Here is a 26,297-nt window from a genome sequence, read left to right as displayed (position 1 = left end):
TTGAATAGCAGAGGTATAGACTGAACTGCAATCAATTCAATCTGGTTCCATTTTTCAGTATATCCTTTAGTCAGAAATGAAGATCAATCATACCAGCACATTGTCCTTCCTACAGCCTTCTCTCTCTTTCAGTAACTCATCTCTTAAGAGCTCAGATAAGAAAATCTGTATTACCTCAAAAATAAGTATGTTTAATGTGAAATGGTGCAGCCACTTTAGAAAATAGTCGGGCAGTTCTTCAAATGGTTAAACATAGTTACCATATGACCCAGCAATTCCATTCCTAGATACGTATGTAAGAAAAAGGAAAATATGAAAACATATGTTCACACAAAACTTATGCATGAATGTTCATAGCTGTATTCATAGTTGCATTATTCATGATGGCCAAAAAGTGGACCCATCAACTGATGAAGTGATAAATGAAATATGGTATATACACATAATGGAATATTATTTGGAAACAAAAATAAATGAAGTAATTACTGATACATGATACAACACAGATGAACCTTGAAAACATGCAAAATGACAAAAGGCAATTTAAAAAGGTCACATATTGTATGACTCTGTTTATATGAAATGCTCAACAGAGGCAAATTTGTAGAGACAGAAAGTAAATTAGCAGTTGCCAAGGGTAGAGGAGAGGGTTGGGACGATGGGAGATGACAGCTTGAGAATGTTCTGTCATTGATTGTGGTGCTGGTTGCATAACTGTGAATAGGATGAAAGCTATTGAATTGTATATTTTAAATGGGCGAACTGTATGATATGTGAATTATTTTTTATTATAGCTGTTAAAAAATGGGACTCTTGTTCCAAATATAATAAGGAAAATTTTTCTTTTGTTATCTACTTTTACTTCGAAGTTTGTTTTCGTTGTGTTGTACCCTTATTAGTAACATTTTGAATACTGTTGTTGCTTTCACATTCAGTAGATATCTTAAATAAGTTATGTATTCTATTTTCTGAGTTGGGTATGCTACAAAAATCTAATCCCATCTGATTTTATATTTAAATACTCATATGCAGGAACCTTACTGATTGGCAAACTGGCACAAAGAAAGAGTCCAAATACAGAAGAGAATTTGACTCCATATGTAAGTTCAAATCTGCATGTATACAAGTTTAAGAATAATGTGAATTTAGGTCAGGCGCAGTGGCTCATGCCTCTAATCCCAACGCTTTGGAAGGCCAAGGCAGGCGGATCATGAGGTTTAGAGATCGAGAGATCGAGGTTTAGCCATCCTGGCCAACGTGATGAAACCCCGTCTCTACTAAAAATACAAAAATCAGCTGAGTGTGGTGGTGGGTGCCTGTAGTTCCAAATTTTTGGGAGGCTGAGGCAGGAGAATTTCTTGAACCTCCACCAGTGAGCCGAGGTTGCAGTGAGCCGAGATTGTGCTACTGCACTCCAGCCTGGCTACAGGGCAAGACTCTGTCAAAAAGAAAAAAAAAAGAATAATATGAATTTCCTTTTTTTTTTTTTTTTTTTTGAGACGGAGTCTGGCTCTGTCGCCCAGGCTAGAGTGCAGTGGCGCAATCTCGGCTCACCTCCCAGGTTCACGCCATTCTCCTGTCTCAGCCTCCTGAGTAGCTGGGACTACAGGCGCCCGCCACCGCGCCCGGCTAATTTTTTGTATTTTTAGTAGAGACGGGGTTTCACCGTGGTCTGACCTTGTGATCCGCCCGCCTTGGCCTCCCAAAGTGCTGGGATTACAGGCGTGAGCCACCGCGCCCGGCCTAATATGAATTTCTTAATGATGCAGAATGTTATTCAGTCATCATGTGCAACTGTTGCAAATACTGTGCTAATTATGAGTACTTTTTGAGCCAGGAATTAGAACAAAAAGAAAAGCAAGAAAATGGACAATAGGTGCTACTGTACTGGAAATATAATTCTTCATTACATAAGAATCTATTGCATTCTGGTGAAAGAAAGGCTTTGAGTAGTTTGCTGAATTTGCCTTTTCTCTGATCTCTATTGCTACAATCCTCTCTGAACTCCAAAGCAGAATCTGTCTCTAAAAATCAGCTCCCTCATAATGCACAAACATGCATGATATGATCTTTCATTGTGAGCAAAGAAGATAGGATAGACAACTTTTCCCTGGGCTGGATGTTTGGGGTTTCAAATCTGATTCTACCAGAATAAAGCACTGGATTCTGAGTAACAGAGGGGCTATTTGTTCTTTTAAATTTTTACATGTTTTTATCTGTGATATGTGGGACCCTCTAAAGCATGGGGCCAAAGGCACCTCTTAACTGGGTGTAGGGATGGTATTTATACCTTTTATGATATCACAAATATTTGTACCTTTTATAAAGATATGTCACTTTATCGTGACTAGGATAACAAATTGTTAAGTTAAACAACCAATCAGAATTAGACTTTTCCAAATTGCAGGTTACTTTCATAGAATATAACAACCTCTGAACTCAAAGTATCCCATGAGACTCTGTTGTTGGAAACACCATATGTCACGTCAATTTTGCTACAAAAGAGTCTCTGCTTTCTGCAGCTACAGGATGGAGGGAACGCTTCTAGTTAATTCCTTCACCATCAAATTAGTCATGACAACTATACTTCCTAGGTTTTTATGAATATTTATATCATGGTTGGGAAGTATTATAAAATGAAAAAAAAAAAAACCTCTCAGGGTAGTATCAACTCCTTCAGAGCTCAAAGCATAAATATATAATCCATCCATTAAGCAATAATATGTGTATTACTTTTGCCCATTTTACAGCTGGGTAAACTAACTTATTATCCAGACCTTGGAGAGCTAAACAGCTCAGGGATCCCTCAGGGCCTGGCTCCGTATGTTTAGTGTGAAGCAAAAAGGAAATTCTGGCTCAATGATTTGGCCCCTGGAAAATTCAAGAGTTAGTAAGGTAAACAGAGATAATTAAATCTAGGTCTTCAGGTCTAAATTTACTTCTGGGAGATAATTTACTGGACAAAACTACTTTAAAAAAAAGAATTTTGGAAGTCTTTCATATAACTGGGTCCCAGAAACCCCTACATCAGAATCTCCTAGAGACATTATTAAAAATGCAGTTTCGGAGGAGGTTCCAAGATGGCCGAATAGGAACAGCTCCAGTCTACAGCTCCCAGCATGAGCTATGCAGAAGATGGGTGATTTCTGCATTTCCAACTGAGGTACCTGATTCATCTCACTAGGGCTTGTCAAACAGTGCATGCAGCCCACTGAGCATGAGCTTAAGCAGGGCAGGGCATTACCTCACCCGGGAAGTGCAAGGGGTCGGGGAATTCCCTTTCCTAGTGAAGGGAAGCTGTGACAGACAGTACCAGGAAAATCGGGACACTCCCACCCTAATACTGCATTTTTCCAATGGTCTTAGCAAATGGCACACCAGGAGATTATATCCTGCACCTGGCTTAGAGGGCCCCACGCCCACAGAGCCTAGCTCACTGCTAGTACAGCAGTCTGAGATCGAACTGTAAGGTGGCAGCAAGGCTTGGGGAGGGGCACCCGCCATTCCTGAGGCTTAAGTAGGTAAGCAAAGCGGCCAAGAAGCTCGAACTGGGTGGAGCCCACCACAGCTCAAGGAGGCCTGCCTGACTCTATAGACTCCACCTCTGGGGGCAGGGCATAGCTGAACAAAAGGCAGCAGAAACTTCTGCAGACTTAAACGTCCCTGTCTGACAGCTTTGAAGAGAGTAGTGGCTCTCCCAGCATGGAGTTTGAGATCAGAGAATGGACAGACTACCTCCTCAAGTGGGTCCCTGACCCCCGAGTAGCCTAACTGGGAGGGACCTCCCAGTAGGAGCCAGCCAACTGACACCTCATACAGCGGGGTGCCCCTCTGAGATGAAGCTTCCAGAGGAAGGATCAGGCAGCAACATTTGCCATTCTGCAGCCTCCACTGGTGATACCCAGGCAAACAGGGTCTGGAGTGGACCTCCAGCAAACTGCAACAGACCTGCCGCTGAGGGTCCTGACAGTTAGAAGGAAAATTAACAAACAGAAAGGACAGCCACACCAAAACCCCATCTGTACATCACCATCATCAAAGCCAAAGGTAGATAAAACCACAAAGATGGGGAGAAACCGGAGCAGAAAAGCTGAAAATTCTAAAAATCAGAGCACCTCTTCTCCTCCAAAGGAACGCAGCTCCTCACCAGCAATGGAACAAAGTTGGACGGAGATTGACTTTGACGAGTTGAGAGAAGAAGGCTTCAGACAATCGGTAATAACAAACCTCTCTGAGCTAAGGGAGGATGCTTCAACTCATCACAAAGAAGCTAAAAACCTTGAAAAACAGATTAGATGAATGGCTAATTAGAATAAACAGCATAGAGAAGACCATAAGTGACCAGATGAAGTGGAAAACCATGGCATGAGAACTGCATAATGTATGCACAAGCTTCAGTAGCCAATTGGATCAAGTGGCAGAGAGGGTATCAGCGATTGAAGATCAAATGAATGAAATGAAACAAGAAGAGAAGTTTAGAGAAAAAAAGAGTAAAAGGAAATGAACAAAACCTCGAAGAAATATGGGACTATGTGAAAAGACCAAATCTACGTCTGATTGGTGTACCTGAAAGTGACAGGGAGAATGGAACCAAGTTGGAAAACACTCTGAAGGATATTATCCAGGAGAACTTCCCCAACCTAGCAAGGCAGGCCAACATTCAAATTCAGGAAATACAGAGAATGCCCCAAAGATATTCCTCGAGAAGAGCAACTCCAAAACAAATAATTGTCAGATTCACCAAAGTTGAAATGAAGGAAAAAATGTTAAGGGCAGCCAGAGAGAAAGGTCGGGTTACCCACAAAGGGAAGCACATCAGACTAACAGTGGATCCCTCAGCAGAAACTCTTCAAGCCAGAAGAGAGTGGGGGCCGATATTCAACATTCTTAAAGAAAAGAATTTTCAACCCAGAATTTCATATCCAGCCAGACTAAGTTTCATACGTGAAGGAGAAATAAAATCCTTTACAGACAAGAAAATGCTGAGAGATTTTGTCACCACCAGGCCTACCTTACGAGAGCTCCTGAAGGAAGCACTAAACATGGAAAGGAACAACTGGTACCAGCCACTGCAAAAACATGCCAAATCGTAAAGACCATTGATGCCAGGAAGAAATTGTATCAACTAACGAGCAAAATAACCAGCTAACATCATAAGGACAGGATCAAATTCACACATAACAATATTAACCTTAAATGTAAATGGGCTAACTGCTCCAATTAAAAGACACAGACTGGCAAATTGGATAAAGAGTCAAGACCCATTGGTGTGCTATATTCAGGAGACCTATCTCACATGCAGAGACACACATAGGCTCAAAATAAAGGGATGGAGGAAGATCTACCAAGCAAACGGAAAACAAAAAGAGCAGGGGTTGCAATCCTAGTCTCTGATAAAACAGACTTTAAACCAACAAATTTCAAGAGACAAAGAAGGCCATTACATAATGGTAAAGGGATCAATTCAACAAGAAGAGCTAACGATCCTAAATATATATGCACCCAAAAAAGGAGCACCAAGATTCATAAAGCACGTCCCGAGAGACCTACAAAGAGAGTTAGACTCCCGCACAATAATAATGGGAGACTTTAACACCCCACTATCAACATTAGACAGATCAATGAGATAGAAAGTTAACAAGGATATCCAGGAATTGAACTCAGCTCTCCACCAAGCAGAACTAATAGACATCTACAGAACTCTCCACCCCAAATCAATAGAATATACATTCTTCTCAGCACCACAATGCACTTATTCCAAAATTGACCACATAGTTGGAAGTAAAGCACTCCTCAGCAAATGTAAAAGAACAGAAATTATAACAAACTGTCTCTCAGACCACAGTACAATCAAACTAGAACTCAGGATTAAGAAACTCACTCAAAACTGCTCAACTATGTAGAAACTGAACAACCTGCTTCTGAATGACTACTGGGTATATAACGAAATAAAGGCAGAAATAAAGATGTTCTTTGAAACCAATAAGAACAAAGATATAACACACCAGAATCTCTAGGACACATTTAAAGCAGTGTGTAGAGGGAAATTTATAGCACTAAATGCCCACGAGAGAAAGCAGGAAAGATCTAAAATTGACACCCTAACATCACAATTAAAAGAACTAGACAAGCAAGAGCAAACACATTCAAAAGCTAGCAGATGGGAAGAAATAGCTAAGATCAGAGCAGAACTGAAGGAGATAGAGACACAAAAAACCCTTCAAAAGATCAGTGAATCCAGGAGCTGATTTTTTGAAAAGATCAACAAAATTGATAGACCACGAGCAAGACTAATGAAGAAAAAAGAGAAGAATCAAATAGATGCAATAAAAATATGATAAAGGGGATATCACCACAAATCCCACAGAAATACAAACTACCATCAGAGAATACTATAAACTCCTCTATGCAAATAAACTAGAAAATCTAGAAGAAATGGATAAATTCATGGACACATACACTGTCCCAAGACTAAACCAGGAAGAAGTTGAATCTCTGAATAGACCAATAACATGCTGTGAAATTGAGGCAATAATTAATAGCCTACCAACCAAAAAAAGTCCAGGACCAAACGAATTCACAGCCGAATTCTACCAGAGGTACAAAGAGGAGTTGGTACCATTCTTTCTGAAACTATTCCAATCAATAGAAAAACAGGGAATCCTCCCTAACTCATTTTATGAGGCCAGCATCATCCCGATACCAAAGCCTGGCAGAGACAAAATTAAAAAAAGAGAATTTCAGGCCAATATCCCTGATGAACTTCAATGCAAAAATCCTCAATAAAATACTGGCAAACAAAATCCAGCAGCACATCAAAAAGCTTATCTGCCATGATCAAGTTGGCTTCATCCCTGGGATGCAAGACTGGGTCAACATACTCAAATCAATAAATATAATCCATCATATAAACAGAACCAAAGGAAAAAAACACATGATTATCTCAATAGATGCAGAAAAAGGCCTTCAACAATATTCAACAGCCCTTCATGCTAAAAACTACCAATAAACTAGGTATTGATGGGACATACCTCAAAATAATAAGAGCTATTTATGACAAACCCACAGCCAATATCATACTGAATAGGCAAAAACTGGAAGCATTCCCTTTGAAAACTGCCACAAGACAGGGATGCCCTCTCTCACCACTCCTATGCAACACAGTGTTGGAAGTTCTGGCCAGGGCAATCAGGCAGGAGAAAGAAATAAAGCATATTTAATTAGGAAAAGAGGAAGTCAAATGGTCCCTGTTTGCAGATGACATGATTGTATATTTAGAAAACCCCATCAACTCAGCCCAAAAGCTCCTTAAGCTGATAAGCAACTTCAGCAAAGTCTCAGGATACAAAATCAATGTGCAAAAATCACAAGCATTCCCGTACGCTAATAACAGATAAACAGAGAGCCAAACCATGAGTGAACTCCCATTCACAATTGCTTCAAAGAGAATAAAATACCTAGGAATGCAACTTACAGGGTATGTGAAGGACCTCTTCAAGGAAAACTACAAACCACTGCTCAGTGAAATAAAAGAGGACACAAACAAATGGAAGAACATTTCATGCTCATGGATAGGAAGAATCAATATCTTGAAAATGACCATACTGCCCAAGGTAATTTATAGATTCAATGCCATCCCCATCAAGCTACCAGTCACTTTCTTCACAGAATTGGAAAAAACTACTTTAAAGCTCATATGGAACCAAAAAAGAGCCTGCATTGCCAAGACAATCATAAGCCAAAAGAACAAAGCTGGAGGCATCATGCTACCTGACTTCAAACTATACTACAAGGCTACAGTAACCAAAACAGCATGGTACTGGTACCAAAACAGAGATATAGACCAATGGAACAGAAGAGAGCCCTCAGAAATAACATCACACATCTACAACCATCTTATCTTTAACAAACCTGACAAAAACAAGAAATGGGGAAAGGATTCCCTATTTAATAAATGGTGCTGGGAAAACTGGCTAGCCATATGTAGAAAGCTGAAACAGGATCCCTTCCTTAAACCCCATACAAAAATTAATTCAAGATGGATTATAGACTTAAATGTTAGACCTAAAACCATAAGAACCCTAGAAGAAAACCTAGGCAATACCATTCAGGATATAGGCATGGACAAAGACTTCATGACTAAAGCGCCAAAAGCGAAGGCAACAAAAGCCAAAATTGATAAATATAATCTAATTAAAGAGCCTCTGAACTGCAAAATAAAGTACTGTTAGAGTGAACAGAAAGCTACAGAATGGGAGAAAATTTTTACAATCTACCCATCTGACAAAAGGCTAATATCCAGAATCTAGAAAGAACTTAAACAAATTTACAAGAAAAAAAATCAAACAGCCCCATCAAAAAGTGGGCAAAGGATATGAACAGACACCTCCCAAAAGAAGACATTTATACAGCCAATAGACACATGAAAAGAAGCTCATCATCACTGGTCATCAGAGAAATGCAAATCAAAACCACAATGAGATACAATCTCACACCAGTTAGAGTGGTAATCACTGAAAAGTCAGGAAACAACAGGTGCTGGAGAGGATGTGGAGAAATAAGAAAACTTTTACACTGTTGGTGGAACTGTAAACTAGTTCAACCATTGTGGAAGACAGTGTGGCGATTCCTCAAGGATCTAGAACTAGAAATACCATTTGACCCAGCAATCCCATTACTGGGTATATACCCAAAGGATTATAAATCATGCTGCTATAAAGACACATGCGCATGTATGTTTATTGTGGCACTATTCACAATAGCAAAGACTTGGAACTAACCCAAACGTCCATCAATGATAGACTGGATTAAGAAAATGTGGCACATATACACCATGGAATACTATGCAGCCACAAAAAAGGATGAGTTCATGTCCTTTGTAGGGACATGGATGCAGCTGGAAACCATCATTCTCAGCAAACTATCACAAGGACAGAAAACCAAATGCCACATGTTCTCACTTATAGGTGGGAATTGAACAATGAGAACACTTGGACACAAGATGGGGAACATCACACACCAGAGCCTGTTGTGGGGTCGGGGGAGGAAGGAGGGATAGCATTAGGAGATACACGTAATGTAAATGACGAGTTAATGGATGCAGTACACCAAGACGGCACATGTATACATATGTAACAAACCTGCATGTTGTGCACATGTACCCTAGAACTTAAAGTATAATATAACAAAAAAAAAAAAAATGCAGTTTCAAGCTTGGGGTTAAGATGGTGGGCCAGAAGCAACTCCTGTGCCAGGCTATCATGGAAAGGAAACAAAAGGGCTAGTGAGCATTGACCCTTCAGGCCAATCATCTGAGAAATCACGTCGGGGATTTGGATCCTTCAAGGCGTAAGGGGATCGCACAGAGCAGAAATGGGTGAAACTAGATACCAGCCTATCTGGGCTCAGTATGGAGCCAGGAGAACTTCTCCAACACTGGAAAGGGTGAGTGAGTGAGAACCCCCTAGGGGATTCACACTCTAGAGAGGGACCTGTCTAAGACAGGAAATGGGAGAATTCCCCTGAAACCCCTGCCCACCCCCCTACCCCACCACCGTGCTTCTAGACTGAGGCAGAGAGCCACCCAGACATTTTGCAGGGCAACTCTCTAGTCCAAGGAGACTTCTGCAAGCCTTGTGCCCCTAAGAAGACCAGCACCAGCACCATAGCCCAATAGAGGCTGCAGTCACAGTGCCCAGGAGCAGTAAGATTGCCCCACCTCAACCCCTCTCTGGATGGGACTTGGTACCAGCTTCCAGCTTAGTGGTCCTACTTCTCTGTCTGAACTCAGCCAGTGGCCATAGCCTCCTGTTCTCCCAGGAAGTACCTGGAGGGCAAGACAGGTGACTGCATCTACCCCTGCCACTGGTAGCCAGGCAGGAAACACTTGCTGCTACATTCTTTGCAGACAATATGATTGCATACCTAGAAAACCCCGATGTCTCTACGGAAAAGCTCCTAGGTCTAATAAACAGCTTCAGCAAAGTTCCAGGATACCAAATCAACATACAAAAATGAGTAGCATTCCTATACACTAACAAAATCCAAACCAAAAGCCAAATCAGGAAGGCAATCCATTCACAATAGCCACAAAAAGAATAAAATACCTAGAAATACAGTTAACCCAGGAGGTGAAAGATCTCTACAATAAGAATTACAAAACATACTTAAATCAGAGATGACACAAACGAATGGAAATGCTCATGGATAGGAAGAATCAATATTGCTAAAATGGCCATACTACCCAAAGCAATTTACAAATTCAATGCTATTCCTAACAAGCTACCAATTTCAGTCTTCATAGAATTAGAAAAATCTATTTTAAAATTCTTAAAGAACAAAAAGTGCTCAAATACCCAAAGCAATCCTAAGCAAAAAGAACAAAGCTGGAGGCATCATGTTACCTGACTTTGAACTATACTACAAGGCTATAGTAACAAAAATAGCATGGCACTGGTACAAAAACAGATACATAGACCAATGGAACAGAATAGAGAGCCCAGACATAAGGGCACACACCTACAACCATCTGATCTTCAACAAAGGTGACAAAAACAAGCAATGGGAAAATGACTCCCTATTCAATAAAGGGTGCTGGGATAGCTGGCTAGCCATAAACAGAAGATTGAAATTGGACCCCTTCCTTATATCATATATGGAAATCAACTCAAGATGGATTAAATGTAAAACCTAAAACTATTAAAACCCTGGAAGATAACCTAGGCAATATGATTCTTGACATAGAACCTGGCGAAGATTTCATGATGAAGACACAAAAAGCAATTGCAACAAAACCAAAAATTAACAAATGGACCTAATTAAACTAAAGAGCTTCTGCATAGCAAAAGAAACTATCAACAGAGTAAACAGGCAACTGACAGAATGGGAGAAAATATCTGCAAACTATACATAACCAAAGGTCTAATATTGAGAATCTATAACAAACTTAAGCAAATTAACAAGCAAAAAAGCAAAAAACTCCGTTAAAAAGTGGGTAAAGGACATGAACGGACACTTTTTAAAAGAAGACATGCATGCAGCCAACAAGAATATGAAAAAATATGTGGTGTTTGGTTTTCTGTCCTTGTGATATTTTGCTGAGAATGATGGTTTCTAGCTTCATCCATGTCCCTGCAAAGGACACAACTCATCCTTTTTTTATGGCTGCATTGTATTCCATGGTGTATATGTGCCACGTTTTCTTTATCCAGTCTATTGGGTTGCTTCCAAGTCTTCGCTATTGTGAATAGTGCTGCAATAAACATACGAACCAACACAGCACGTATATGCCTATGCAACAAACTTGCACATCATGCACATGTACCCAAGAAATTAAAGTGTAATAATAAAAAAAAGAAAAGAAATTTCTTCCTTCAGATACCTTAAAAAAAAGAATATGAAAAAATACTCAATATCACTAATCATTAGAAGAATGAAAATCAAAACCACAATGAGATATCATGTCATACCAGTCAGAATGACTATTATTAAAAAGTCAACAAAAATAACAGATACTGGTGAGGTTACAGAGAAAAGGGAACCCTTATAAACTGCTGGTGAGAACGTAAATTAGTTCAGCCATTATGGAAAACAATGTGGCAATTTCTCAAAGAACTTAAAACAGAAGTACCATCCAACCCAGCAATCCCATTACTGGGTACATACCCAAAGGAATATAAATCATTCTGCCATAAAGACACATGCATAACCATCACAGCACTATTCACAATAGCAAAGACATGGACTCAACCTAAATGCCCATCAACAGAAGACAGGATAAGGAAAATGTGGTACATATACACCATGGAATACTATGCAACCACACACAAAAAAAAGAATAAGATCATGTCCTTTTCAGTAACATGAATGGAACTGGAGGTCATTATCCTAAGTAAACTAACACAGGAAGAGAAAACGAAATACCGCATGTTCTCACTCATAAGTGGGAACTGAGCATTACAGACACAAAGAGGGGAAAAGACACTGGGGCCTACTTGAGGGTGAAGCATGGGAGAAGGGAGAGGACTGAAAAACTACCTATCGTATACTATGCCTATTACCTGGGTGACTAAATACTCTGTACACTAAACCCTCATGACATGTAATTTACCTAAATAACAAACCTGTACATGTACACCTGAACATAAAATAAAAGTTAAAAAAAACCCTGCAATGAGATATGATCTTACCCTTGTTAAAATTGCTTATATCCAAAAGACAGGCAATAACAAATGCTGGCAAGGATGTGGAGAAAAGGGAACCCTTGTACACTGTTGGTGTGAATGTAAACTATTACAACTACTAGGGATAACAGTTTGGAGGTTCCTCAAAAAACTAAAAATAGAACTACCATATGATCTGGTAATCCCACTGCCAGGAATATATCAAAAAGAAAGGAAATCAGTACATCAAAGAGATACCTGCACTCCCATGTTTATTGCAGCACTATTCACAATAGCCAAGATTTGGAAGCAACCTGAGTGTCCATCAGCGGAAGAATGGATAAGGAAAATGTGGTACATTTACACAATGGAGTACTCTTCAGCCACAAAAAGAATGAGATCCTGTTATTTGCAACAACATGGATAGAACTGGAGGTCATTATAAGTGAATTAAGCCAGGCACAGAAAGACAAATTTTACATATTCTCACTTGTTTGTGGAAGCTAAAAATATTAAGACAATTGAACACATGGAGATAGAGATTAGAATGATGATTACTACAGTTTGGACGAATGGAGGCAAGATGGCGCACTTCCGGGTTCTTCATCACCAACTTTTCCCGCGCCCACGAAAATGTAGCCGGCGCCCGGGAAGGTGCAGATCAACGGGGCATGCGCCAGGTGACGTCAATCCGAAGACACCAAGATTTACCTGGTCGCACCTACGGAACGCCCCCCAACACGCCCGTGCCCCCGCCTATTGCCCTCCCACTCCCAGAAAAGCTGCTCCAGGCGAGCATGCCTCGGGGACTTCCTCAGCTCCCCCTCCTGTCGGGACTGCATCAGGATCTCCGCCGGAGAGCTCCACTGGGCGACTCTCTCGGCCTCCTTTGCCAGAGGTCGACAGACCTCACCCTCCACACCTTCTTCCCTGAAGCTAGGTGACCAAAAATAAATTTGCAGTTTTGCTCCTAGCCTTGCCTACTCGCTGGTTCTTTAGTGTTCGCTCTGGTGGTCTTAGAAAAACAAATCAACTACAGGCTGGGAAGACTAGTAGTGGGGGAAGTGGGGATGCTTAATGGGTAGAAAAATATACTTAGATAGAATTAATAAGATCTAGTGTTTGTTAGAACAATAGGATGACTATAGTCAACAATAATTTATTGCACATTTCAAAATAACTAAAAGAGTATAATTGGATTGTTTGTAATACAAAGAATAAACGCTTGAGGTCATTTACCCTGATGTGATTATTACTCATTGTATGCTGTATCAAATATTTCATGTACTCCATAAGTATATATACCTTCTATGTGGCCACAAAAATTTTTTAAAATAAGAATTGGCTTAAAAAATGCAGTTTCCTGGGCCCCACCCTAGACTGATGGTCAGATACCTAATGTCGACAAAAAAAGTCAAACTCTGTGAAACATTTGAAGAGATTTATTCTAAGCCAAATATGAGTGACCTGTGGCCTGTGACACAGCCCTCAGGAGATCCTGAGAACAAGTGCCAGGCTACAACTTGGTTTTTGTACATTTTAGGGATACATAAGGCATGAATCAATACATGTAAGGTGTACATTGGCTAGGTCCAGAAAGGTGGGACGATTGGAAACAGGGAAGTAGGGCAGCTTCCAAGTCATAGGCAGATTTGAAGATTTTCTGATTGATGATTGGTTGAAAGAGTTATTATCAATAGAAAGGAATGTCTGGAGACATTCAATAGAAATTCAATAGACAATGAATAGAAAGGAATGTCTGGGTTGTGGAGACCAAGGTTGTATTATGCAGATGAAGCCTGCAGGTAGCAGACTTCAGAGAGAATAGGTTGTCAATGTTTCTTATAACACTTGAAAAGAGTGTGTTCTGGCTGGGTGCAGTGGCTCACGCCTGTAATCCCAGCACTTTTGGAGGCCGAGGTGGGTGGATCACCTGAGGTCAGGAGTTCAAGACCAGCCTGACCAACATGGTGAAACACCATCTCTACTAAAAATACAAAAATTAGCTGGGAGTGGTGGTGGGCGCCTCTAATCCCAACTACTCGGGAGGCTGAGGCAAAATAATCACTTGAACCCAGAAGGCAGAGGTTGCAGTAAACTGAAATCATGCCACTGCATTCCAGCCTGGGCAACAAAGTAAAACCCTGTCTCAAAAAAAAAAGAGTGTGTGTTCTATTAGTAATTCTAAAAGGAAAAATGGTGTAATGAGGCATATCTAGCTTCCCCTTCCCATCAGTTTTCAGGTTAACTTTGGAATGCCATTGGCCAAAAGCAGGGGTCCAGTCACGTGGTTGGTGAGTATGGCCTTAGAATTTAATTTTTTGGTTTACATTAGGAATGCTTCCACATTCTCTCAAACAAATTTTAGTAACGGTTTTGAGCAATGTACTCTGGCTCAACCATTGCAGGTCTCAAGCTGTTAGGTTTCATTTTCCTCCTCCTAACGATTTTAAAGTAGTTTCACTTTCCAGTTTCCTTTTCCTTCCCCTAAAAGCAGTTACTCAAAACATCAGCTGATGCGTGCCCTATTCTCCCACCCCTTTATGTAGTTCCTTCAGTGTTTACTTGAGGCAGACAGGAAGACTTCTGAAGAACAAATCAGCCTGGTTACCAGCTTTTTGGAACAGCAGAGACGCAGAGAGCAGTCATGAGGTCAGTGAAATAAGAATGCAGAATCATGCTTGTTTTTGAGTGCAAATTGTAAGTTGAGCTTCTTACTGTGCGGGCACGTTCCTGAATTGTCCTGATGTTTATAGATTCAATATGTCTTTATCAGTCTGAGCATTTATAAGATGTTTGAGGGTTTTTTCCCTGTGGCTTTTTTTGGTGTATACACAGGCTCCTTAAGTTTTTCGAACTGTTCCCTATGGAACTATATACGGGGGAGGCAGAGTGGGGAATGCATCAGCTCATGTTTCCTCCCTGTGTGCAGCTATTTCCTGTGATGAGAGGAAGGCTTGGCAGGAGCAGTGTTTTTCACTCAGCCACAAACTTTGCTGATTCAAGGGTAGACCTAAGGGAATTACTCTTTTGGGGCTTTTTTGTTGTTGTCATTTTGCTTGAAAAGATTAAGTCACAGGCCTTTTTTCTTGTAATTTTAAAAGGAGGAATTTATTTTCAACAGATATTGTGAAAGATATAATCAATACCGCAAACCCATTCGTGAAGAGGGCAATTTTGCCCTGAAACGTTGCATTACTTTAAGGTGGGAAGTGCAAGAAACAATTCTTACAAATGAGTGTTTTTGTCATTTCTTATGTAAAAACAAACCCAAAGTTTAGCACTTATTTTTATTGATGTAGTGAATGCTGGTCAGCAGCAGAAAAGAATTTCTCCTCAAAAGTGTAGTGACCTAATCTCTTATCTAAAACTGTTCTAATCTCTAATGATGGAAAGCAGATCAGTGGTTGCCTGGAGATGGTGGGGACTGAGTAGGAAGGCTCCCAAAAGAATCTTTTGGAATCATAGGAGTAGTCTATAGGGAGGTAGTGGTGGTGGCTACATAAGCATAAACATTTATCAAAACTCATCAGACTATACACTGAAAATGGGTACATCTTATTGTATGTAAAGTATAATCTCAGTAAACTTGATTTTTAAATATATATGTTGACCTCCTAGAGTTCTTCAGGGGATAGCACATCAGGGAGAACTAAGAGAAAAGGATGCCTTTCCCACCAAGCATCTCCAGGGAAGGAGTGAGGCAGTGATTGCCAGGGAGGGAAGACCCCATCAACCATTCAGGGGGGCAGAAAAGGAAAACTGGATTCCCTACCCTCTGCCCCAAGGAGTTGAAGATGCTCTGCAATGTCACGTTTGGGGATGAGATGGGTAAGAGGAATTCAGTGCCAAATACCTCAGGCTAACCCTTTTATATAGAATAAGTTCCTGGTCAAGAGTGATGTTAATTGTGTCTGTGTGAGTGGGGTTGACCAGAAGCCAGGCACTACCCAGCATCTTAGTAATCAGCTTGCAGGGAATGTTTTACAGGGTCCTATCTTTAGGTGTGTCTATAGCCACTGACTTGAGGAGGTCTGAGGGGGGCTCTCTGAACTATGCTGGACTCAGGTTCACATCAAGGTGCTCCTATTTCCAGAGGTTGTAGGAACAGGAAGAGGTTGGGCTGCTCCTCTCCAGCAGTGCTAAAAATTTCCAAATGGGAAAATCACCTGGAGAACTCGCTGGCACTTGCCAGCTGATGGGCATCCTCCTCTGCCCCATCCACTGAGGAACTCTGTTGCCCCCTTTACGCACTCACAAATTCACTTAAAATTATAACACAAATATATTAATACCAGCAATCATGGTGGTAACATTTCTTTGTGATCTGTAGTTAGTGGGCACTGTGTTAAACGCTTTTTATGCATGACTTCATATCACCCAACAGCCCTAGGAAGTAAGAGCTATTATTTCCATTATTAGCCTCATTTTCTAGATGACCAAAATGGGGCTTAGAAGGGCAAATTACTTGTCCAAGACATCAGGTAGAGAGCAGGTGTCAGAGCAGAGTCATTAATGGAGGCGCCAAACTGTAATGCTGATCATCTGACTCTATGCCCAATGGCCAAATGATGAAAGATCTTAATGCTTTCAACTACGCTCACTTTAAAAAGGAGGCCAGGGATGGGCTTCCTATATAGAGAGACTGGGCCAGTCTTTGATGGTTACCCACCCCTTAGAGCGGCCAAAGCCACAAGAGCTGAACCCAGATCTCGGAGAAGGGTGAAAGTGGTTCTCCCCAGGGCATAATTTTCTAAAACAATTGGATGGAGGGAAAAAGGAAATTCATCCCAGAGCGTTTTAAGGATAAGGAAATGAGGTTCAGTGATGTGACTCAAGAAATATCCCAGAACTAAGCAAAGAGATCACTGAAAACCAGGTGTCCTGTGGTTTTCTTCCCTTCACTCAAGCTTGTCTGATAATGCTTCTTAATTCACCACATTAGCTCCACAAATAAAGGGGAAAACTGCTTTTAAAAATATGTCTACGACAGCACTTCTCAGAATGTGGTACAGGAACTCCTGCCACTGAATTTCCAAGGCACTTGTGAAAACACAGGTTTCTAAGCTCACATCAGATTCCCTGCACCAGAATCTCTGGGAGTAGGACCGTATAATCAGTACTGTCAACATACAATAATCAGAAGGCTCAGGATCCAGTTAAAAGAGTTTATTCCAGCAAAAAGTTGAGGGCGGCAATCCCAGGAGTAGAGCTACACCCAAGAATGGTGAACAGCATTTCCAGTGTAGAGAAAAATGAGGACTGTTTACATAGGCAAACACAGAGGTATTGAACAGAATGACAGCTTCTGTTGTTGTTGTTTTTGAGACAGAGTCTCACTCTGTCACCCAGGCTGGAGTGCAGTGGCCCAGTCATGGCTCACTGCAGCCTCAGACTCCTGGGTTCAAGGGATTCTTCCACCCAGCCTCCCAAGTAGCTGGGACTATAGGAGCACGCCACTACACCTGGTTAATTTTTTTGTATTTCAGTAGAGATGGGGTTTTGCCATGTTGGTAAGGTTGGTCTTGAACTCCTAACCTTAAGTGATGCACCCACCTTGGCCTCCCAAAGTGCTGGGATTACAGGTGTGAGCCACTGTGCCTGGCCAACATTTTCCATACAGAGGAAACATACAGATATACAATTTGATTGGCTACTATTGATTACAGTCCAAGGGAATTGCTTAATATTCTTTTGTAAAGAGGTAACATGGCTGGCCACAGTGGCTCATACCGATAAGTCCAAAACTTTGGGAGGAAGAGGAGGGCAGATGCTTGAGCTCAGGAGTTGGAGACCAGCCTGGGCAACATAGTGAGACCCCATTTCTACTAAAAATACAAAAATCAACCAGGCGTGGTGGCATGTGCCTATAGTCTCATCGACTGGAGAGGCTGAGGTGGGAGGATCACTTGAGCCTGGGAGGCAGAGGTTGCAGTAAGCTGAGATCGTACTACTGCACTCCAGCCTGGATGACAGAGTGAGATCCTGTCTCAAAAAAAAAAAAAAAAAAGTAACAATCAGAAGGGTCTCTATTTCCATAACATGAGGTCTAGGTTTTAATAAAGACTAGGTTGTCTGAGGCCGGGCACGGTGGGGCACAGCTATAATCCCAGCACTTTGGGAGCCTGAGGCAGGCAGGTCACGAGGTCAGGAGTTCGAGACCAGCCTGACCAACATGGTGAACCCCCGCCTCTACTAAAAATACAAAAATTCTCCAGGCATGGTGGTGCACGCCTGTAATCCCAGCTACTCAGGAGGCTGAGGCAGGAGAATCACTTGAACCCAAGAGGGAGAAGTTGCAGTGAGACTAGTGAGTCTGGTTAATGTGTAACCTCTCACCACACAGGTCAGGGAGCAATAGTCATGCACCTGAGGAAAAAAAACAGTCACATTACGTGAGTCAGTTTTCAGGGCTTAACTTTGCCACATAATACATTTGGAAGCTTTTAAAATTTTATTTTCTTTTTACAGTGCATTTTTACAACTTTCAAACCACAGTTTTCCAAATCTGTCTGGAACCTATTCCTGGCATGAGTCCACTCAGTTTTCACAGATTCTGTTTCAGTTTCCCTTCAAGAGGGATCTTGATAGGGTTACATCAGTTTCACTTTCCTTTTGCCTTTCATAAAAGCACAGACCTAACAGCAGCCTGTTTAGAAACCTCTTCAGCATTTGCTTGGAATCAATAAGCTAAAAATAAAATCAACTGGGACCCCAGCTTTTCAGAACTGCAGGGAAACAGCCATCATGAGGTAAATAGTTCCTGCTTCTCTGATAGGAAACAGAATTTCTTACGTACAACTTCCTGACTTATGCTATTTCAGTGTTTGCTTAGGGATGAAATATGCATTTATCTAATTCAAGCATAAATCTGCCTTACCCATTTGTGCATTTTTATTTCTGTAGCTTTTTGTGATGTATAGAGTCAGGCAGCCAAAGGACTCAGGGAAATGGGAGCTGGGAGCTGAGAAGGGACGAGGCATATTGAGAGATCCTAGAGAGCTCATGCTCATACCCTTTCAGGCAAAATCGGGTCAGTGAAAGCTGGAGCCTGGAAGGAAGTTACTGGAGGTCCAGGTTCATCTTTTGTTTCTTATATTTAGAAAGCCTAAGTCAGAGGTTTGTGGGTTTTGTTGTGATTGTGGTTATTTTAAAACTATGCTTGCTTCTCAGCAAATGTGTCAATGATTAATTCAGCACTGCAAAATTCCAATTTATATTGAGGTCACTTTTACCTTGAAATGCACTTTTTCATAATCGGGGGATATGTCTACCTGAGTTGTCCTCTAGGAGGTCTAGTGACCTGCTAAACCTCCCATGTGATCAACGAACAGGGAGAAAGTGTTGCTTGCAGTCTCTCAAACTGTGGTCTGCGAGTGGCATGAATCATATCAACCTGAGTCTTATGATAGAATGCAAATTTCTAGGTACTGCATTCTGAAATCCTGATTGACTAAAACAGAAATAAGGTCCAGAAACAAACACATATTTAAAGAGGACCACAAGTACTTCATAGGCACACTGAATGGCTTAAAGAAGAAATGTCCATCTCCAAATCCTCTCTTCCTTAAATGCATACAAGGCTTCCTGCATTGTATGTGTGTAAATGTGAGGAGGAAACCCCAAGAGGCAGGAGTGGGGAGGGGTGGGAAGAAGGTTGAAATAAAGCAAAGCTTGTGCCTGGGCACAGTGGCTAAGCCTGTAATCCCGGCACTTTGGGAGGCTGAGGAGGAGGATTGTTTGAGACCAGGAGCTCGAGACCAGTCTTGGCAACAAAGTGATACCTACAAAAAAACAAAAATAAAATAAAAATGAAGCAAAGCTTGCCTGTTTAAGGGGTATTTTAAGTATGGGAAACTGGCGATTGGAAATCACTGCCAAAAAGGGAAGTCTTCCCAGAGCCTTGCTGCTCACAGTGTGGTCTGAATCTGAGATCCCCCCGGGAAGTTCTAAGAAAGGCAACATCCCAGCTTATCTGAATCCAGATCTGCATTTTAAATAGATCACAGGTGTTTGCGTCCATAAGTACATTAAAGTTTGAGAAGCCCAGCTCTGGAGAGTTCCTTCACTTGCTTTCTAAAGTGAAGGACTCCTTGGATTGGGCCTGTTCTGACCAACCAACTGAGCATAGGTCTGCCGGGGTTCCTTCACGTAGTCAGGTGGAGCATAACCAGTATATGTACGGGACAAGCTGCACATGTGCAGACAAGAGTGAGGAAATCCCCACTCTTACCACTTCAAAATGGCCACTTTCTGAAAATTTCAAGATTCTACTCTAGTAATGGCTTTGACTGGGAAGGAGATGTGGTATCTACCCTGGAGTCTGTGAGCAAGACAGGCGATCACGATCTGGGTTAGGTGAGAGACTGTAACTATGTTGATTCTGGGGATTTCCTGAGGACTAGCAGCCCTAACTTTAACTGCTTTAGTAAGCGAAATTTCATGTCTGCAATCCGAGGTCATGGGAAATCTTTCTGCACCCGAGGGAATCCTGTCTCCCTAAGGTCTTCTACTAGATGCAGACCATCCAGGTAGGACTGGCATTTTACTCCTCACGTTTCATCTGAACCTAGCTATTCTTTTTTTTTTTTTTTTTTTTTTGAGACGGAGTTTTGCTCTTTCGCCCAGGCTGGAGTGCAGTGGCCCGATCTTGACTCACTGCAACCTCCACCTTCCGGTTTCAAGCAATTTTCCTGCCTTAGCTTCCTGAGTAACTGGGATTACAGGCGCCTGCCACCACGCCTGGCTAATTTTTGTATTTTTAGTAGAGATGGGGTTTCATCATGTTGGCCAGGCTGGCCTCGAACTCCTGACCTCATGATCCACCGCTCCCCCCCGCCCCGTCAGCCTCCCAAAATGCTGGGATTACAAGCATGAGCCACTGCACCCGGCCACCTAGCTGTTCTTTACCAAGTGACTGTAGTCATCATCCCACCTGCCTGCTTGTATTTCTTTAAATATTTGCATTAATTACTATTAACTAACTTATTTATACATGTAAGAAGTAGTCAGAATAACTTTCAAAAACGCATATGAGAAATTATTAAGTGATGAAACCTTGGCAATTCCAGTATTTGTTTTAAGAGTGCAACAGTATTATAATGCAAACCTCCTGACCTCTGGCTCTGGGGTTCATGTTTCTTCTTATCAAGGTCTTAGGCCTTCCAGTCCAATATATTTTGCTCCAAATTTTACTTCAAGGAGAGAGCAGGTATCAAATACCTCATCAAATTGGAAACTTTAGGGAGTAAGGCTTAGGAAAAATCAAGAGAATCAAGGGACCTGAATTCCAGTTTTCAGTGGGTTTTATAATCATAAAGCCATATGAGTGGTTGACTATCTTCCTGAATAAATTGCTCCATGTTATCATTAAATGTCTCAGCCTGGCCAGCTCTGGCATTGGTAAAGCATTGGTGGGGATGGAATATCCCTGAGAGATCCATATTCAGAGCTCTTTCACAAGTCCAGAAATGTTCAGTGTGCTTTTCTGCTTGTCCAACACTTTCTTGAGCAATTGATACCTTCTGAAGCTGATACATGACAAGGTGGAAATATGTTTCATCTTAGAGTGAGAATCTTGAGCTATAAGTGCTTAAAATTTAGTTTGGTAAGATCCCTGGTGCATTGATATGTCAAAGCCCTCTGCCCTTCAAAAAAAAAAGAGAGAGAGAGAGAGTGTCATCAGACTTGCAAGGTGGTTTCTGGTTTCGTTGAAGCAAACACAACCAATGTCACTTGTCATTCTGCAGGTCCACTCTATACTCTCTATTAATCACTAGAGTGTTCAGCTATTATTTTCAGGCACCTATATGTACCTACAAATCTGCAGATACATTCTATTGATCTGAGACTCACCCTTTCTCTCCTTTCTCCTTCTAACCTTCCTAATTCACCATCTGCAAAGTTAACTCATGTTTCAATGACTTTATTATGATTTAGTGGCATAACAGATATAAGCAGGGTTGTTCAATTATCATCGTTATAACTTACTCTTGGTATTCATTTTTTAAATAATTGCTAACTCGACTTTTGACTTGTAGTCCTTCATACAGGGTAGTTAGAATCCCCAGGTGAAGCCAAATTGAAAACCCCTAGGGCCAGGTGTGGTGGCTCACACCTGTAATCCCAACACTTTGGGATGTCAAGGCAGAAGGATTGCTTGAGACCAGGAGTTTGAGACCACTCTGGGCAATATAGTGAGACCCTGTGTCTACAAGAAAAGGAAGGGAGGAAAGAAGGAAATGCATCTTTTTATTTACAATGTTTTCAATTTATGATGAGTTTATCAGGATGTAACCCCATCATAAGTCAAGGAACATCTATATATAAAGAGATTTATTATGAGGAATTGGTTCACCTGATTATGGAGACTGGTAAGTCCCATAATCTGTTGTCTGCAAGCTGGAGGCCAAGGACCATTGATGGTGTAGTCCCAGTCCAAGCCTAAAAGCCCGAGAACCAGGGAAGCCAATGGTGAAAGTTCTAGTCCAAGGGCAGAAAAAGACCAATGTCCTAGCTCAAGTATCGGGAGAACCCGCTCCCAATGTTTAACATGGGTTCTTTTCTATTTCCTCAGTGTCTCGGCTGGGTTGAGAAATAAAGGGAAAGAGCACAAGAGAGAGAAATTTAAAGCTGGGTGTCCGGGGGAGACATCACATGTGGGCAGGATCCGTGATGTTCCCCGAGCCATAAAACCAGCAAGTTTTTATTAGCAATTTTCAAAAGGGGAGGGAGTGCACGAATAGGGTGTGGGTCACAGAGATCATATACTTCACAAGGTAATAAAATATCACAAAGCAAATGGAGGCAGGGCGAGATCACAGGACCACTGGATGAGGTGAAATTAGAATTGCTAATGAAGTTTCGGGCCTGCATTGTCATTGATAACATCTTATCAGGAAACAGAGTTTGAGAGCAGGTAACCTGTCTGACCACAATTTATTAGGTAGGAATTTTCCCATTCTAGGAGAACGGGGCTTATTTCATCCCATCGTCTTCAACCATAAAAGACGGGACGCCTTAAAAAGGGGCCGTCTATAGGACTACCTTCAGGGCGCATTCTCTTTCTTGGGGATGTTCCTTGCTGAGAAAAAGAATTCAGTGATATTTCTCCTATTTGCTTATGAAAGAGGAGGAATATAGCTCTGTTTCCATCCGGCTCACCGGGGGCCAGTTCAAAGTTACCTCTCGTTGCCTGAACATCGTTGTTATCCTGTTCTTTTTTAAAGATGTCCAGATTTCATATTCAAACACACATGCTCTACAAACAATTTGTGCAGTTGACACAATTACAGGGTCCTGAGGCGACATTCATCCTCCTCAGCTTACAAAGAAGATGAAGGGATTAAGAGATAAGTAAAGACAGGTATAAGAAATCACAAGGATATTCATTGGGGAAGTGATAAGTGTCATTAAATCTTCACAATTTATATTCAGAGATTACAGTAAAGACAGGTGTAAGAAATTATAAAAGTATTAATTTGGGGAACTAATAAATGTCCATGAAATCTTCACAATTTATGTTCTTCTGCCGCGGCTTCAGCCGGTCCCTCCGTTCGAAGTTCCTGACTTCCCGCAACATTCAAGCAGTCGGGCAGAGGGAGAATTCTCCCTTCCTCTGCGTTTTTGTTCTATTAACGCCCTCAACAGAATGGAGACGCCCACCCATGCTGGGGAGAGCAATCTGCTCTACTCAGTCAACCAATTCACAGGTTCACGTCTTCCAGAAACAACCTCACATACACACCTAGAAATAATGTTGGACCAAATATCTGGGCATCCTGTGGCCCAGTTCAATTGACATATAAAATTAATGATCACAGGGTGCAGTGCTTGGCAGTGTACATCACAGTGACCATGTTTATTTTCTCCACAGTGAGGTCACCAAGAATTCCCTGGAGCAAATCCTCCCACAACTGAAATGCCATTTCACCTGGAACTTATTCAAGGAAGAAAGTGTCTCAAGGGATCTGGAAGACAGAGTGTGTAACCAGATTGAATTTTTAAATACTGAGTTCAAAGCTACAATGTACAACTTGTTGGCCTACATAAAACACCTAGATGGTAAAAACGAGGCAGCCCTGGAATGCTTACGGCAAGCTGAAGAGTTAATCCAGCAAGAACATGCTGACCAAGCAGAAATCAGAAGTCTAGTCACTTGGGGAAATTACGCCTGGGTCTACTATCACTTGGGCAGACTCTCAGATGCTCAGATTTATGTAGACAAGGTAAAACAAACCTGCAAGAAATTTTCAAATCCATACAGTATTGAGTATCCTGAACTTGACTGTGAGGAAGGGTGGACACAACTGAAGTGTGGAAGAAACGAAAGGGCGAAGGTGTGTTTTGAGAAGGCTCTGGAAGAAAAACCTAACAACCCAGAATTCTCCTCTGGACTGGCAATTGCGATGTACCATCTGGATAATAACCCAGAGAAACAGTTCTCTACTGATGTTTTGAAACAGGCCATTGAGCTGAGTCCTGATAACCAGTATGTCAAGGTTCTCTTGGGCCTCAAACTGCAGAAGATGAATAAAGAAGCTGAAGGAGAGCAGTTGGTTGAAGAAGCCTTGGAAAAGGCTCCTTGCCAAACAGATGTCCTCCGCAGTGCAGCCAAATTTTACAGAAGAAAAGGTGACCTAGACAAAGCTATTGAACTCTTCCAACGGGCATTGGAATCCACACCAAACAATGGCTACCTCTATCACCAGATTGGGTGCTGCTACAAGGCAAAAGTAAGACAAATGCAGAATACAGGAGAATCTGAAGCTAGTGGAAATAAAGAGAAGATTGAAGCACTAAAGCAATATGCTATGGACTATTCGAATAAAGCTCTTGAGAAGGGACTGAATCCTCTGGATGCGTACTCCGATCTTGCTGAGTTCCTGGAGGCAGAATGTTATCAGACACCATTCAATAAGGAGGACCCTGATGCTGAGAAGCGACAATCCCATCAGCACTATTGCAACCTTCAGAAATATAACGGGAAGTCTGAAGACACTGCTGTCCAACGTGGTTTAGAGGGTTTGTCCATAAGCAAAAAACCAACTGAGAAGGAAGAGATCAAAGACCAACCACAGAATGTATCTGAAAATCTGCTTCCACAAAATGCACCGAATTATTGGTATCGTCAAGGATTAATTCATAAGCAGAATGGAGATCTGCTGCAAGCAGCCAAATGTTATGAGAAGGAACTGGGCCGCCTGCTAAGGAATTCCCCTTCAGGCATAGGCAGTTTTTTCCTGTCAGCATCTGAGCTTGAGGATGGCAGTGAGGAAGTGGGCCAGGACGCAGTCAGCTCCAATCCCAGAGAGCTCGTCTCTAACTCAGAGTAACTGAATTGAGACAGAGGAGGAAGACAGAGCATCAGAAGCCTGCAATAGTGGTTGTGAAGGGTAGGAAGATAGGAAGATAGGAAGACAGGGGGCCCCAGCTTGGGGTTGCTGAGCAGGGAAGTTTTGCATGTTGCTTTAAGGTACATTTTTAAAGAATTGTTTCGCATGTTCATTATAGTTCATTAAAGTTACGTAGTCAGAGGTCTTACAACTAATCACTGGTAGCAATAAATGCTTCAGGCCCACATGTTGCTGATTAGTTCTGAGTTTTCATTCAGTTCACCATATAACCCTCATTCCAGCCCTTCCTGCCAAGGGTCATAATTGGTGACTGCCTAACAACAAAATTTGCAGTCTCACCTCATTTTCATCCAGCCTTCTGGACCTCAAAGATTAACTTTTGACTAACCCTGGAGTATCTCTTGTCTCACTTATGGCTTCAGCCTTGCATTTATGTGTATTCTTGATAGCAATACTGTAATCAGTGTGTATTCTTGATAGTAATGCTACAATAAATCCATACATTTCAACTCTGTTAGAATAAAAGTAATTGTGTGGTTTGTGTATGGGACTATGACAGTAACATTAATTCCCAAAGTTTCTCCTACTAGGAACAGTGGGTAATTGCTAAACCACACTGTACAATTCTCGACGTGTCCATTTGAGCCCCTCCCTCAGAATGAACACCCTCCCCCTGCAGCCAGCTTATCCTTACATTGTAGGAACTATGATTCTCTTTCCAGCCTAGGAGCCCCAGCTAAGCCCCGTGCCCAGTTAGCAGCTGCTGCTGTTGACAGGGTTG

General features: G+C 41.6%; 1 protein-coding gene across 2 annotated transcripts; it reads left to right on the top strand.

Moving 5' to 3' along the window:
* The first annotated feature begins 14,568 nt into the window (after positions 1 to 14,568).
* IFIT3 (interferon induced protein with tetratricopeptide repeats 3) lies at positions 14,569 to 26,041 on the top strand. 2 transcript variants are annotated; one of them, XM_026454830.1, is made up of 2 exons: positions 14,569 to 14,813; positions 24,037 to 26,041. In XM_026454830.1, exons 1-2 carry the CDS (start codon positions 14,809 to 14,811, stop codon positions 25,493 to 25,495), a joined length of 1,464 nt encoding a protein of 487 aa, XP_026310615.1. In that variant the 5' UTR covers positions 14,569 to 14,808; the 3' UTR covers positions 25,496 to 26,041. The 2 variants fall into 2 exon arrangements, with proteins under 2 accessions (XP_026310615.1, XP_026310614.1); XM_026454829.2 differs by having other exon boundaries at positions 14,662 to 14,861.
* The last annotated feature ends 256 nt before the right edge of the window (positions 26,042 to 26,297 follow it).

This window comes from Piliocolobus tephrosceles, chromosome 9 (genome assembly GCF_002776525.5).
Source record: "Piliocolobus tephrosceles isolate RC106 chromosome 9, ASM277652v3, whole genome shotgun sequence".
Lineage (NCBI taxonomy): Eukaryota > Metazoa > Chordata > Mammalia > Primates > Cercopithecidae > Piliocolobus > Piliocolobus tephrosceles.
The sequence above is the reverse complement of the archived record's forward strand: the minus strand, read 5'-3'. Positions and strand labels throughout refer to the sequence as shown.

Coding starts and splice junctions, on each gene's coding strand:
- IFIT3 (XM_026454829.2), top strand. CDS start 14,839: ATGCTTGTTTTTGAGTGCAAATT. Junction 14,862..24,036: donor CTTGTTTTTGAGTGCAAATT/GTAAGTTGAGCT, acceptor TTTTCTCCACAG/TGAGGTCACCAAGAATTCCC.